Source organism: Oncorhynchus keta, chromosome 30 (assembly GCF_023373465.1).
Source record: "Oncorhynchus keta strain PuntledgeMale-10-30-2019 chromosome 30, Oket_V2, whole genome shotgun sequence".
Taxonomy (NCBI): Eukaryota; Metazoa; Chordata; class Actinopteri; order Salmoniformes; family Salmonidae; genus Oncorhynchus; species Oncorhynchus keta.
In genome coordinates this window covers 17,227,630-17,242,629 of record NC_068450.1, presented here as the reverse complement: position 1 = coordinate 17,242,629, position 15,000 = coordinate 17,227,630, and the positions used below count along the sequence as shown (strand labels likewise).

The 15,000-nt window shown below is 48.0% G+C and overlaps 1 protein-coding gene across 1 annotated transcript in view; it reads left to right on the top strand.

The window, feature by feature from the left end:
• LOC118374651 (teneurin-2-like) overlaps positions 1–15,000 on the top strand; it is a 450,055-nt gene that overhangs the window by 306,025 nt on the left and 129,030 nt on the right. The window contains exon 5 of the mRNA XM_052487936.1: positions 12,722–12,960. Coding sequence (XP_052343896.1) covers positions 12,722–12,960 — 239 coding nt within the window. The remainder of the gene's footprint in view (positions 1–12,721; positions 12,961–15,000) is intronic.

Genomic DNA, 15,000 nt, shown 5'->3' with positions numbered 1-15,000 from the left:
ACAACACTGAAATCAAGTGTCTGCTGTACGCAGATGACCTGGTGCTGCTGTCTCCCACTAAGGAGGAGTTAGAGCATCATCTAGATCATCTTCACAGGTTCTGTCAGACCTGGGCTCTGACCGTTAACCACAGGTTCTGTCAGACCTGGGCTCTGACCGTTAACCACAGGTTCTGTCAGACCTGGGCTCTGACCGTTAACCACAGGTTCTGTCAGACCTGGGCTCTGACCGTTAACCACAGGTTCTGTCAGACCTGGGCTCTGACCGTTAACCACAGGTTCTGTCAGACCTGGGCTCTGACCGTTAACCACAGGTTCTGTCAGACCTGGGCTCTGACCGTTAACCACTGGTTCTGTCAGACCTGGGCTCTGACCGTTAACCACAGGTTCTGTCAGACCTGGGCTCTGACCGTTAACCACAGGTTCTGTCAGACCTGGGCTCTGACCGTTAACCACTGGTTCTGTCAGACCTGGGCTCTGACCGTTAACCACAGGTTCTGTCAGACCTGGGCTCTGACCGTTAACCACTGGTTCTGTCAGACCTGGGCTCTGACCGTTAACCACTGGTTCTGTCAGACCTGGGCTCTGACCGTTAACCACTGGTTCTGTCTGACCTGGGCTCTGACCGTTAACCACTGGTTCTGTCAGACCTGGGCTCTGACCGTTAACCACTGGTTCTGTCAGACCTGGGCTCTGACCGTTAACCACAGGTTCTGTCAGACCTGGGCTCTGACCGTTAACCACAGGTTCTGTCAGACCTGGGCTCTGACCGTTAACCACTGGTTCTGTCAGACCTGGGCTCTGACCGTTAACCACAGGTTCTGTCTGACCTGGGCTCTGACCGTTAACCACTGGTTCTGTCAGACCTGGGCTCTGACCGTTAACCACTGGTTCTGTCTGACCTGGGCTCTGACCGTTAACCACTGGTTCTGTCTGACCTGGGCTCTGACCGTTAACCACTGGTTCTGTCTGACCTGGGCTCTGACCGTTAACCACAGGTTCTGTCTGACCTGGTCTCTGACCGTTAACCACTGGTTCTGTCAGACCTGGGCTCTGACCGTTAACCACAGGTTCTGTCTGACCTGGGCTCTGACCGTTAACCACAAGTTCTGTCTGACCTGGGCTCTGACCGTTAACCACAGGTTCTGTCAGACCTGGGCTCTGACCGTTAACCACAGGTTCTGTCTGACCTGGGCTCTGACCGTTAACCACAGGTTCTGTCTGACCTGGGCTCTGACCGTTAACCACAGGTTCTATCAGACCTGGGCTCTGACCGTTAACCATTGGTTCTGTCAGACCTGGGCTCTGACCGTTAACCACAGGTTCTGCCAGACCTGGGCTCTGACCGTTAACCACTGGTTCTGTCAGACCTGGGCTCTGACCGTTAACCACAGGTTCTGTCAGACCTGGGCTCTGACCGTTAACCACAGGTTCTGTCTGACCTGGGCTCTGACCGTTAACCACAGGTTCTGTCTGACCTGGGCTCTGACCGTTAACCACAGGTTCTGTCAGACCTGGGCTCTGACCGTTAACCACTGGTTCTGTCAGACCTGGGCTCTGACCGTTAACCACAGGTTCTGTCTGACCTGGGCTCTGACCGTTAACCACGGGTTCTGTCTGACCTGGGCTCTGACCGTTAACCACTGGTTCTGTCAGACCTGGGTCTCTGACCGTTAACCACAGGTTCTGTCAGACCTGGGCTCTGACCGTTAACCACAGGTTCTGTCAGACCTGGGCTCTGACCGTTAACCACTGGTTCTGTCAGACCTGGTCTCTGACCGTTAACCTCTGGTTCTGTCAGACCTGGGCTCTGACCGTTAACCACAGGTTCTGTCTGACCTGGGCTCTGACCGTTAACCACAGGTTCTGTCAGACCTGGGCTCTGACCGTTAACCACAGGTTCTGTCAGACCTGGGCTCTGACCGTTAACCACAGGTTCTGTCAGACCCGGGCTCTGACCGTTAACCTCTGGTTCTGTCTGACCTGGGCTCTGACCGTTAACCACTGGTTCTGTCTGACCTGGGCTCTGACCGTTAACCTCTGGTTCTGTCAGACCTGGGCTCTGACCGTTAACCACTGGTTCTGTCTGACCTGGGCTCTGACCGTTAACCACTGGTTCTGTCAGACCTGGTCTCTGACCGTTAACCTCTGGTTCTGTCTGACCTGGTCTCTGACCGTTAACCTCTGGTTCTGTCAGACCTGGTCTCTGACCGTTAACCACTGGTTCTGTCAGACCTGGTCTCTGACCGTTAACCTCTGGTTCTGTCAGACCTGTGCTCTGACCGTTAACCACTGGTTCTGTCTGACCTGGGCTCTGACCGTTAACCACTGGTTCTGTCAGACCTGGTCTCTGACCGTTAACCTCTGGTTCTGTCTGACCTGGTCTCTGACCGTTAACCTCTGGTTCCGTCAGACCTGGTCTCTGACCGTTAACCTCTGGTTCTGTCAGACCTGGTCTCTGACCGTTAACCTCTGGTTCTGTCAGACCTGGTCTCTGACCGTTAACCTCTGGTTCTGTCTGACCTGGTCTCTGACCGTTAACCTCTGGTTCTGTCAGACCTGGTCTCTGACCGTTAACCTCTGGTTCTGTCAGACCTGGTCTCTGACCGTTAACCTCTGGTTCTGTCAGACCTGGTTTCTGACCGTTAACCTCTGGTTCTGTCAGACCTGGTCTCTGACCGTTAACCTCTGGTTCTGTCAGACCTGGGCTCTGACCGTTAACCACTGGTTCTGTCAGACCTGGTCTCTGACCGTTAACCTCTGGTTCTGTCTGACCTGGTCTCTGACCGTTAACCTCTGGTTCCGTCAGACCTGGTCTCTGACCGTTAACCTCTGGTTCTGTCAGACCTGGTCTCTGACCGTTAACCTCTGGTTCTGTCAGACCTGGTCTCTGACCGTTAACCTCTGGTTCTGTCAGACCTGGTCTCTGACCGTTAACCTCTGGTTCTGTCAGACCTGGTTTCTGACCGTTAACCTCTGGTTCTGTCAGACCTGGTCTCTGACCGTTAACCTCTGGTTCTGTCAGACCTGGGCTCTGACCCTTAACCTAAAATAAAAATACATGTATAATGATATTCCAAAAAAGGTCTGGAAATAAGGATGACAAATATAAATTATATTTGGACACAGTTCTATTAGAACACACCAAAAACGACACATATCTAGGACTAAATATCAGCAACACAGGTAGCTTTCACATGGCTGTGAATGAGCTGAGAGACAAAGCAAGAAGAGCATTCTATGCCATTAAAAGGAACATCAAAATCGAAATTCCAATTAGAATCTGTCTCAAAATGTTTCAATTAGCTATAGAACCAATTGCTCTATATGGCAGTAAAGTACGGGGTCCAATCTCTAATAATGAATTTACCAAATGGGACAAACATCCAATTGAAATACTGCATGCAGAGTTTTGCCAGACTGTATTGCAAGTGCAAAGAAAACCTCCAAATAAGGCATGTAGAGCAGAATTGGGCCAATACCCTCCTCATTCAAATAGAAAAAAGAGCCATCAAATGTTACAACCATCTAAAAACAAGTGACCCCAAAACATTCCATCACACAGCTCTACAATGTCAAGAGATGAAACAAGAGGAGAGTCCCCTCAGCCAGCTGGTTCTGAGGCTCAGTTCACCAACCCAAACCAACCCCATAGAGACTCGGAACAGCACTCAGAAAATCATCACAAAAAAAAATATATATATATCACCTATTGGAAAGACACCACAAAAAATCTAAGTACATTTCAATGCTATTTGGCTCTAAACAGACAGTACATGGTGGCAGACTATCTGACCACTGTGACTGATGGAAAACTGAGGAAAACATTGACTAGGTACAGACTCAGTGAGCACAGCCTGGCTATAGAGACCGGTCGTCACAGACAAACCTGGCTGCCCAGAGAGGACAGTCTGGCTTTAGAGACCGGCCATCACAGACCAACCTGGCTGCCCAGAGAGGACAGTCTGGCTATAGAGACCGGTCGTCACAGACAAACCTGGCTGCCCAGAGAGGACAGTCTGGCTATAGAGACCGGTCGTCACAGACAAACCTGGCTGCCCAGAGAGTACAGTCTGGCTATAGAGACCGGTCGTCACAGACAAACCTGGCTGCCCAGAGAGGACAGTCTGGCTATAGAGACCGGTCGTCACAGACAAACCTGGCTGCCCAGAGAGTACAGTCTGGCTTTAGAGACCGGCCATCACAGACCAACCTGGCTGCCCAGAGAGGACAGTCTGGCTATAGAGACCGGTCGTCACAGACAAACCTGGCTGCCCAGAGAGGACAGTCTGGCTATAGAGACCGGTCGTCACAGATAAACCTGGCTGCCCAGAGAGGACAGTCTGGCTTTAGAGACCGGCCATCACAGACCAACCTGGCTGCCCAGAGAGGACAGTCTGGCTATAGAGACCGGTCGTCACAGACAAACCTGGCTGCCCAGTGAGCACAGCCTGGCTATAGAGACCGGTCGTCACAGATAAACCTGGCTGCCCAGAGAGGACAGGCTGTGCTCACTCTGCTCCAGGGGAGAGGTATAGAGACAGAGCTGCATTTCCTACTACACTGTGACAAATACTCAGACCTAAGAGAATATTTCTTTCCCAAAATTATAATTCAATACAAAGAATTTGAAATTATAAAAGATGAAGAAAAATCCAAAATGTGCAGTTTTGGCAGCCAAATATGCGTCCTCCTGCCACAACCTGAGGGACAGCCAATGAAAAGTGCAAAGTAATGTCAATAATATTTCCCATCTGGTTTTGTTTTATCTTTCATACCGTGTCATGTGTCTTCTCAGTCATGAGAGAGAGACTGTATTCTCAGTCATGTTGACACTGGTCCACTACCATTGCTTTAATGTATTGTTGTTCTCATTAATATTGTTGTTGTAGTTGTTGTTAATGGTAATCCCATGTCCACTACTACTAGTATTATTGCTGTTGGTCCCACCATTTATTTATATATAAATATATATTTTCATTTGATTTATATTTTTCTGATATGTATACTTTGACAATGTAAGTAATAATGAACTTGCCATGTCAATTGAATTGAATTGAAGTAAGAGAGAGAAAGAAGAGAGAAAGAAGAGAGGGAGAAAGAAGAGAGAAAGAGAGAGAGAGAGAGAGAGAGAGAGAGAGAGAAGAGTAAGAAATAGAAGATAAGGGAGAGAGAGAGAGCAGAATAAGAAATAGAAGGTAAGGGAGAGAGAGAAAGAGAGAGAGAAGAGTAAGAAATAGAAGATAAGTGAGAGAGAGAGAAGAGAAGAGAAATAGAAGGTAAGGGAGAGAGAGAGAAAGAGAGAGAGAAGAGTAAGAAATAGAAGATAAGTGAGAGAGAGAGAAGAGAAGAGAAATAGAAGATAAGGGAGAGAGAGAGAAAGAGAGAGAGAAGAGTAAGAAATAGAAGATAAGTGAGAGAGAGAGAAGAGAAGAGAAATAGAAGGTAAGGGAGAGAGAGAGAAAGAGAGAGAGAAGAGTAAGAAATAGAAGATAAGGGAGAGAGAGAGAGAGAGAAAGAGAAGAGTCAGAAATAGAAGATATGGGAGAGAGAGAGAAAGAGAGAGAGAAGAGTCAGAAATAGAAGATAAGGGAGAGAGAGAGAAAGAGTGAGAGAAGTGTAAGAAATGGAAGATAAGGGAGAGAGAGAGAGAGAAAGAGAAGAGTCAGAAATAGAAGATATGGGAGAGAGAGAGAAAGAGAGAGAGACGAGTCAGAAATAGAAGATAAGGGAGAGAGAGAAAGAGTGAGAGAAGTGTAAGAAATAGAAGATGAGGGAGAGAGAGAGAAAGAGAGAGAGAAGAGTCAGAAATAGAAGATATGGGAGAGAGAAAGAAAGAGAGAGAGAAGAGTCAGAAATAGAAGATAAGGGAGAGAGAGAGAAGTGTAAGAAATATAAGATAAGGGAGAGAGAGAGAGAGAGAGAGAGAGAGAAAGAGAGAGAGAGAGAAGATAAGGGAGAGAGAGGGAGAGAGAGAGAGAAGAGTAAGAAATAGAACATAAGAGAGAGAGAGAGAGAGAGAGAGAGAGAGAGAGAGAGAGAGAGAGAGAGAGAGAGAGAGAGAGAGAGAGAGAGAGAACATAAGGGAGAGAGAGAGAGAGAAGAGTAAGAAATAGAAGATAAGGGAGAGAGAGAGAGAGAGAGAGAGAGAAAGAGAAGAGTCAGAAATAGAAGATATGGGAGAGAGAGAGAAGAGTCAGAAATAGAAGATATGGGAGAGAGAGAGAAAGAGAGAGAGAAGAGTCAGAAATAGAAGATAAGGGAGAGAGAGAGAAGTGTAAGAAATATAAGATAAGGGAGAGAGAGAGAGAGAGAGAGAAAGAGAGAGAGAGAGAGAGAGAAGATAAGGGAGAGAGAGAGGGAGAGAGAGAAGAGTAAGAAACATAAGTTAAGGGAGAGGGAGAGGGAGAGAAAGAATGTCAGGAAGGTGCAGAGAGGTTGAGGGATGATAAAACAGATTGTATGGGAGGAGATTGAATGTGTTACTGTTGTGTCCCATATCCAATCTGTGTGTGTGTGTGTGTGTGTGTGTGTGTGTGTGTGTGTGTGTGTGTGTGTGTGTGTGTGTGTGTGTGTGTGTGTGTGTGTGTGTGTGTGTGTGTGTGTGTGTGTGTGTGTGTGTGTGTGTGTGTGTGTGTGTTCTCTCACACAGTTTGATTTCCAATCGGTCCTGCAAATGCTTCAATTTGCCTCTCATATCAGGATATTCCCCCACACCTCCTTCTCTGTCTTGGGCCGCTCTGGGAGAGATAGAAGATCACTGAGAGGATCGCGCCAACTCAGTTTAACTGGGTAGAGAGGGGAGAGAGAGAGAGGGAGGAGAGAGAGAGAGAGGCAGAGAGGGGAGAGAGAGAGGGAGAGGAGGGAGAAGAGAGAGAGGGAGGACAGAGAGAGAGAGGGGAGAGGGAAAGGGAGAGTGAGAGGAGAGAGGGAGAGGCGAGAGAGGGAGCGAGAGAGGAGAGAGGGGGACAGAGAGAGAGAGGGGAGAGGGAAAGGGAGAGTGAGAGGAGAGAGGGAGAGGAGAGAGAGGGAGCGAGAGAGGAGAGAGGGGGACAGAGGGAGCAGGAGAGGAACGAAGAGATCGAGAGAGAGGGAAGGAGAGAGGTAGGGAGAGAGAGAGAGAGAGAGAGAGAAAGAGAGAGAGAGAGAGAGAGAGAGAGAGAGAGAGAGAGAGAGAGAGAGAAGGAGAGAGGTAGGGAGAGAGAGAGAGAGAGAGAGAGAGAGAGAGAGAGAGAGAGAGAGAGAGAGAGAGAGAGAGAGAGAGAGGGGAAGGAGAGAGCGAGAAAGAGGTAGAGAGAGGGGGGTGAGAGGAGGGGGAGAGAGAAAGAGATAAGAGGGGGATGAAGGAAGGATAGAACGAGAGACCTGGACAATTAACAAGAGGACAAAGGGCATGCTGGGTAATTAGCAGAAAGTCAACGCTCTTATTCACCAACAGTCTCACTCTCTCACACACACACACAGACACGTCACCACACACACACACACACACACACACACACACACACACACACACACACACACACACACACACACACACACACACACACACACACACACACACACACACACACACACACACACACAAACCGCTCCACACACAGCACACACACAGCACCAACCTTGCACAGCAATCTATATAAATCAATGTTAATTAATTTGCACAAGCTTTTCTTTTCTCTTCATAATTATTCACATCTATTGACAAGCACACTTCCTCTATTGACAAGCACGCTTCATCTATTGACAAGCACACTTCATCTGGGGGCGGCAGCGTAGCCTAGTGGTTAGAGTGTTGGACTAGTAACCGGAAGGTTGCGAGTTCAAACCCCCGAGCTGACAAGGTACAAATCTGTCGCTCTGCCCCTGAACAGGCAGTTTACCCAATGTACCCAGGCCGTCATTGAAAATAAGAATATGTTCTTAACTGACTTGCCTGGTTAAATAAAGGTTAAATAAAAAAAATAAAAAAGTCTATTGACAAGCACACTTCTATTGACAAGTACACTTCATCTATTGACAAGCACACTTCATCTATTGACAAGCACACTTCATCTATTGACAAGCACACTTCATCTATTGACAAGTACACTTCATCTATTGACAAGCACACTTCATCTATTGACAAGCACACTTCCTCTATTGACAAGCACATTTCATCTATTGACAAGCACACTTCCTCTATTGACAAGCACACTTCCTCTATTGACAAGTACACTTCATCTATTGACAAGCACACTTCATCTATTGACAAGCACACTTCCTTTATTGACAAGCACACTTCATCTATTGACAAGCACACTTCCTCTATTGTCAAGCACACTTCATCTATTGACAAGTACACTTCATCTATTGACAAGCACACTTCCTCTATTGACAAGCACACTTCATCTATTGACAAGCACACTTCCTCTATTGACAAGCACACTTCATCTATTGACAAGCACACTTCATCTATTGACAAGCACACTTCATCTATTTAAAAGCACACTTCCTCTATTGACAAGCACACTTCCTCTACAAAACTGGGGGGTTTTCTCAAAATGCATACTATCATGCTCCAAGTATGCAAATTGGAGCACAGTATCACACCAGCCTTTGCTTTGGCGCCCCCTCCTGTCCAGCTCAGGCGTTCAGCGTCTTCGGCCTTCTCACTGCTTCCGAACCTGCTGCTGGCAAATGCCCTTCACTCATCGACCCCGGACTTGTCTCGTCATCATTACAGACACCTGGTTCCAATCCCCACACTATCACTGTATATATACTCCCTCTGTCATGTGTCTTTGTCGGTCATTGTAAATGTTGTTTGATTTCCTGAGAGGAGTCTCTCCTACTATTTCCTGAGTACTTTATTATTTTTGCACTTTGGATTTCATCCCACTTCATCCCACTTGTATATATATATATTATATTAATAAACTCAGTAGTTCTAAACCTGGGACTGTCTCCTCCTCTCTACACTGGTGACACACAGGAGGGTCGGTGTACGAGTCCAAATCAAAGCCTGCGAAACGGAGCACAGAGGGAACCTCTGGAATGCGTACTCTGTTGGTACATATTTTGAAGTGTGTATCGATGCAAGCGTCAACAGAAATATGATGCAACCTCGTAAAAAAATGATAAACGATTGTTAAAATCAATAGCGGCCATTATTTGAGCTGAAGCGAAAGAAAATACAGTCCGACTTGTGAATGTTGTCTATTCACATCTCATATGCTTGGGGAAAGAGAGAGCCGGGGTGGGGAAAGAGAGAGCCGGGGTGGTGAAAGAGAGAGCCGGGTGGGGAAAGAGAGAGCCGGGGTGGAAAAGAAAGAGCCGGGTGGGGAAAGAGAGAGCCGGGGTAGGGAAAGAGAGAGCCGGGGTGGAAAAGAGAGAGCCAGGGTGGAAAAGAGAGGGCCGAGTGGGGAAAGAGAGAGCCGGGGTGGTGAAAGAGAGAGCCGGGGTGGGGAAAGAGAGAGCCGGGGTGGGGAAAGAGAGAGCCGGGTGGAAAAGAGAGAGCCAGGGTGGTGAAAGAGAGAGCCGGGGTGGAAAAGAGAGAGCCGGGTGGGGAAAGAGAGAGCCGGGGTGGAAAAGAGAGAGCCGGGTGGGGAAAGAGACAGCCGGGGTGGAAAAGAGAGAGCCGGGTGGGGAAAGAGAGAGCCAGGGTGGGGAAAGAGAGAGCCGGGTGGGGAAAGAGAGAGCCGGGGTGGGGAAAGAGAGAGCCGGGTGGGGAAAGAGAGAGCCGGGGTGGGGAAAGAGAGAGCCGGGGTGGGGAAAGAGAGAGCCGGGTGGGGAAAGAGAGAGCCGGGGTGGGGAAAGAGAGAGCCGGGGTGGGGAAAAGAGAGAGCCGGGTGGGGAAAGAGAGAGCCGGGGTGGGGAAAGAGAGAGCCGGGGTGGAAAAGAGAGAGCCGGGGTGGGGAAAGAGAGAGCCGGGTGGGGAAAGAGAGAGCCGGGTGGGGAAAGAGAGAGCCGGGGTGGAAAGGAGAAAACCAGGGTGGGGAAAGAGAGAGCCGGGGTGGGGAAAGAGAGAGCCGGGTGGGGAAAGAGAGAGCCGGGTGGGGAAAGAGAGAGCCAGGGTGGAAAGGAGAAAACCAGGGTGGGGAAAGAGAGAGCCGGGTGGGGAAAGAGAGAGCCGGGGTGGAAAAGAGAGAGCCGGGTGGGGAAAGAGAGAGCCGGGGTGGGGAAAGAGAGAGCAGGGGTGGAAAAGAGAGAGCCGGGTGGAAAGGAGAAAACCAGGGTGGGGAAAGAGAGAGCCAGGGTGGAAAAGAGAGCCGGGGTGGAAAAGAGAGAGCCGGGGTGGAAAAGAGAGAGCCGGGGTGGAAAGGAGAGAGCCAGGGTGGAAAGGAGAGAGCCGGGGTGGAAAAGAGAGAGCCGGGGTGGAAAAGACAGAGCTAGGGTGGGGAAAGTGAGAGCCGGGGTGGAAAAGACAGAGCCGGGGTGGGGAAAGAGAGACGGTTTAGTGTGACCTTGAAATGAAACAGGCAGAATAGGATAAATAATCAGACCAAAGATATAGAAAATAACATAATCAAACGGTTTCATTAGAGTTTCATGAAGTGGGAATTGGATAAAGGCACACCCCACCCTTCAAGATGTCCTTTGAATGGGTAGTCCATGTAGGTTCTATGTAATGTCATGGAAATATTGTGAAAACATAATTAAATCCACAAGTGAGTGCCCAACGCAATGTTTGTGTGTGTGTGTGTATCTGTGTGTTTGTGTGTGTATTTCCTTCACCTATACTCAGAGCAATTATCTCTATGCTCCATTCCACTCTCAATCTCTGGCCTCGTATCTCTCTGTTCCTTTCCACTCTCAATCTCTGGCCTCGTATCTCTCTGTTCCTTTCCACTCTCAATCTCTGGAGCCTCGTATCTCTCTGTTCCTTTCCACTCTCAATCTCTGGCGCCTCGTATCTCTCTGTTCCTTTCCACTCTCAATCTCTGGCATCATATCTCTCTGTTCCTTTCCACTCTCAATCTCTGGCCTCGTATCTCTCTGTTCCTTTCCACTCTCAATCTCTGGCATCATATCTCTCTGTTCCTTTCCACTCTCAATCTCTGGCCTCGTATCTCTCTGTTCCTTTCCACTCTCAATCTCTGGCCTCGTATCTCTCTGTTCCTTTCCACTCTCAATCTCTGGCCTCGTATCTCTCTGTTCCTTTCCACTCTCAATCTCTGGAGCCTCGTATCTCTCTGTTCCTTTCCACTCTCAATCTCTGGCGCCTCGTATCTCTCTGTTCCTTTCCACTCTCAATCTCTGGCATCATATGTCTCTGTTCCTTTCCACTCTCAATCTCTGGCCTCGTATCTCTCTGTTCCTTTCCACTCTCAATCTCTGGCATCATATCTCTCTGTTCCTTTCCACTCTCAATCTCTGGCCTCGTATCTCTCTGTTCCTTTCCACTCTCAATCTCTGGCCTCGTATCCCTCTGTTCCTTTCCACTCTCAATCTCTGGCCTCGTATCTCTCTGTTCCTTTCCACTCTCAATCCCTGGCCTCGTATCTCTCTGTTCCTTTCCACTCTCAATCTCTGGCCTCGTATCTCTCTGTTCCTTTCCACTCTCAATCTCTGGCCTCGTATCTCTCTGTTCCTTTCCACTCTCAATCTCTGGCCTCGTATCTCTCTGTTCATTTCCACTCTCAATCTCTGGCCTCGTATCTCTCTGTTCCTTTCCACTCTCAATCTCTGGCCTCGTATCTCTCTGTTCCTTTCCACTCTCAATCTCTGGCCTCGTATCTCTCTGTTCCTTTCCTCTCTCAATCTCTGGCCTCGTATCTCTCTGTTCCTTTCCACTCTCAATCTCTGGCCTCGTATCTCTCTGTTCCTTTCCACTCTCAATCTCTGGCCTCGTATCTGTCTGTTCCTTTCCACTCTCAATCTCTGGCCTCGTATCTCTCTGTTCCTTTCCTCTCTCAATCTCTGGCCTCGTATCTCTCTGTTCCTTTCCACTCTCAATCTCTGGCCTCGTATCTCTCTGTTCCTTTCCTCTCTCAATCTCTGGCCTCGTATCTCTCTGTTCCTTTCCACTCTCAATCTCTGGCCTCGTATCTCTCTGTTCCTTTCCACTCTCAATCTCTGGCCTCGTATCTCTCTGTTCCTTTCCACTCTCAATCTCTGGCCTCGTATCTCTCTGTTCCTTTCCACCCTCAATCTCTGGCCTTGTATCTCTCTGTTCCTTTCCACTCTCAATCTCTGGCCTAGTATCTCTCTGTTCCTTTCCACTCTCAATCTCTGGCCTCGTATCTCTCTGTTCCTTTCCTCTCTCAATCTCTGGCCTCGTATCTCTCTGTTCCTTTCCGCTCTCAATCTCTGGCCTCGTATCTCTCTGTTCCTTTCCTCTCTCAATCTCTGGCCTCGTATCTCTCTGTTCCTTTCCTGTCTCAATCTCTGGCCTCGTATCTCTCTGTTCCTTTCCACTCTCAATCTCTGGCGCCTCGTATCTCTCTGTTCCATTCCACTCTCAATCTCTGGCCTCGTATCTCTCTGTTCCTTTCCACTCTCAATCTCTGGCCTCGTATCTCTCTGTTCCTTTCCACTCTCAATCTCTGGCATCATATCTCTCTGTTCCTTTCCACTTTCAATCTCTGGCCTCATATCGGTCCACTCTCAACCCCTCTCTCTCTCTAGTTGACTTCTTTGGGGTTTCTTTGTGTTTTGACTCTGTATGTTTTGGACCTCTGTGAGTTTTATTTTTGTCAAAATGTTGGTCTCTCTCTCCTTCTTTCTCTCCCTCTCTTCAGGCACTTCCTGTTTAAGACATCGTCAGGGACAACCCCTCTCTTTAGTAGCTCCTCCCCTGGTTACCCTCTGACCTCTGGGACGGTCTACTCTCCGCCCCCTCGCCTATTACCCAGAAACACCTTCTCCCGCTCTGCCTTCAAGCTCAACAAGCCGTCCAAGTACTGCAGCTGGAAATGTGCTGCCGTGTCGGCCATTACTACAGCCAGCCTGCTAGCTATACTACTGTCTTACTTTATAGGTAGGTAGAGTACACACACTCAGCCTGCTGGCTATACTACTGTCTTACTTTATAGGTAGGTAGAGTACACACACTCAACCTGCTGGCTATACTACTGTCTTACTTTATAGGTAGGTAGAGTATACACACTCAGCCTGCTAGCTATACTACTGTCTGTCTTTATAGGTAGGTAGAGTACACACACTCAGCCTGCTAGCTATACTACTGTCTGTCTTTATAGGTAGGTAGAGTACACGCACTCAGCCTGCTGGCTATACTACTGTCTGTCTTTATAGGTAGGTAGAGTACACACACTCAGCCTGCTGGCTATACTACTGTCTGTCTTTATAGGTAGGTAGAGTACACACACTCAGCCTGCTAGCTATACTACTGTCTGTCTTTATAGGTAGGTAGAGTACACACACTAAGCCTGCTGGCTATACTACTGTCTGTCTTTATAGGTAGGTAGAGTACACACACTCCGCCTGCTGGCTATACTACTGTCTTACTTTATAGGTAGGTAGAGTACACACACTCAGCCTGCTGGCTATACTACTGTCTGTCTTTATAGGTAGGTAGAGTATACACACTCAGCCTCCTGGCTATACTACTGTCTTACTTTATAGGTAGGTAGAGTACACACACTCAGCCTGCTGGCTATACTACTGTCTGTCTTTATAGGTAGGTAGAGTACACACACTCAGCCTGCTGGCTATACTACTGTCTTACTTTATAGGTAGAGTACACACACTCAGCCTGCTGGCTATACTACTGTCTTACTTTATAGGTAGGTAGAGTATACACACTCAGCCTGCTGGCTATACTACTGTCTTACTTTATAGGTAGGTAGAGTACACACACTCAGCCTGCTGGCTATACTACTGTCTGGCTTTATAGGTAGGTAGAGTATACACACTCAGCCTGCTGGCTATACTACTTTCTGTCTTTATAGGTAGAGTACACACACTCAGCCTGCTGGCTATACTACTGTCTGGCTTTATAGGTAGGTAGAGTATACACACTCAGCCTGCTGGCTATACTACTTTCTGTCTTTATAGGTAGAGTACACACACTCAGCCTACTGGCTATACTACTGTCTGTCTTTATAGGTAGGTAGAGTACACACACTCAGCCTGCTGGCTATACTACTGTCTGTCTTTATAGGTAGGTAGAGTACACACACTCAGCCTGCTGGCTATACTACTGTCTTACTTTATAGGTAGGTAGAGTACACACACTCAGCCTGCTGGCTATACTACTGTCTGTCTTTATAGGTAGGTAGAGTACACACACTCAGCCTGCTGGCTATACTACTGTCTGTCTTTATAAGTAGGTAGAGTATACACACTCAGCCTGCTGGCTATACTACTGTCTGTCTTTATAGGTAGGTAGAGTACACACACTAAGCCTGCTGGCTATACTACTGTCTGTCTTTATAAGTAGGTAGAGTATACACACTCAGCCTGCTGGCTATACTACTGTCTGTCTTTATAATAATAGGTAGGTAGAGTATACACACTCAGCCTGCTGGCTATACTACTGTCTGTCTTTATAAGTAGGTAGAGTATACACACTCAGCCTGCTGGCTATACTACTGTCTGTCTTTATAATAATAGGTAGGTAGAGTATACACACTCAGCCTGCTGGCTATACTACTGTCTGTCTTTATAATAATAGGTAGGTAGAGTATACACACTCAGCCTGCTGGCTATACTACTGTCTGTCTTTATAGGTAGGCAGAGTACACACACACTCATACTCACTGTTGATCAATTCCAGATGAATCTGTTTTGATAGCAGTTTATCAATACCAGTAGCTGTGTTGCATGGAGCTTGGTTTGGATTTGTAACAAGGAGTCTGATTTGATACTACGCCCTGTGTGGCTCGTTGGCTGGCGTGGTGCTGTGTGAAATGTAGTGTGAGCATACCACTTAGTTTCCCACAGTCACAGCATGGATATTGGACACATACACCGGTCTGGGAACAGATGAAGGACTCAGACACACAGAGACTTAGCAGGCCACTGTACTGTTATCACTGATTTGAGAACAGTTTAAAGG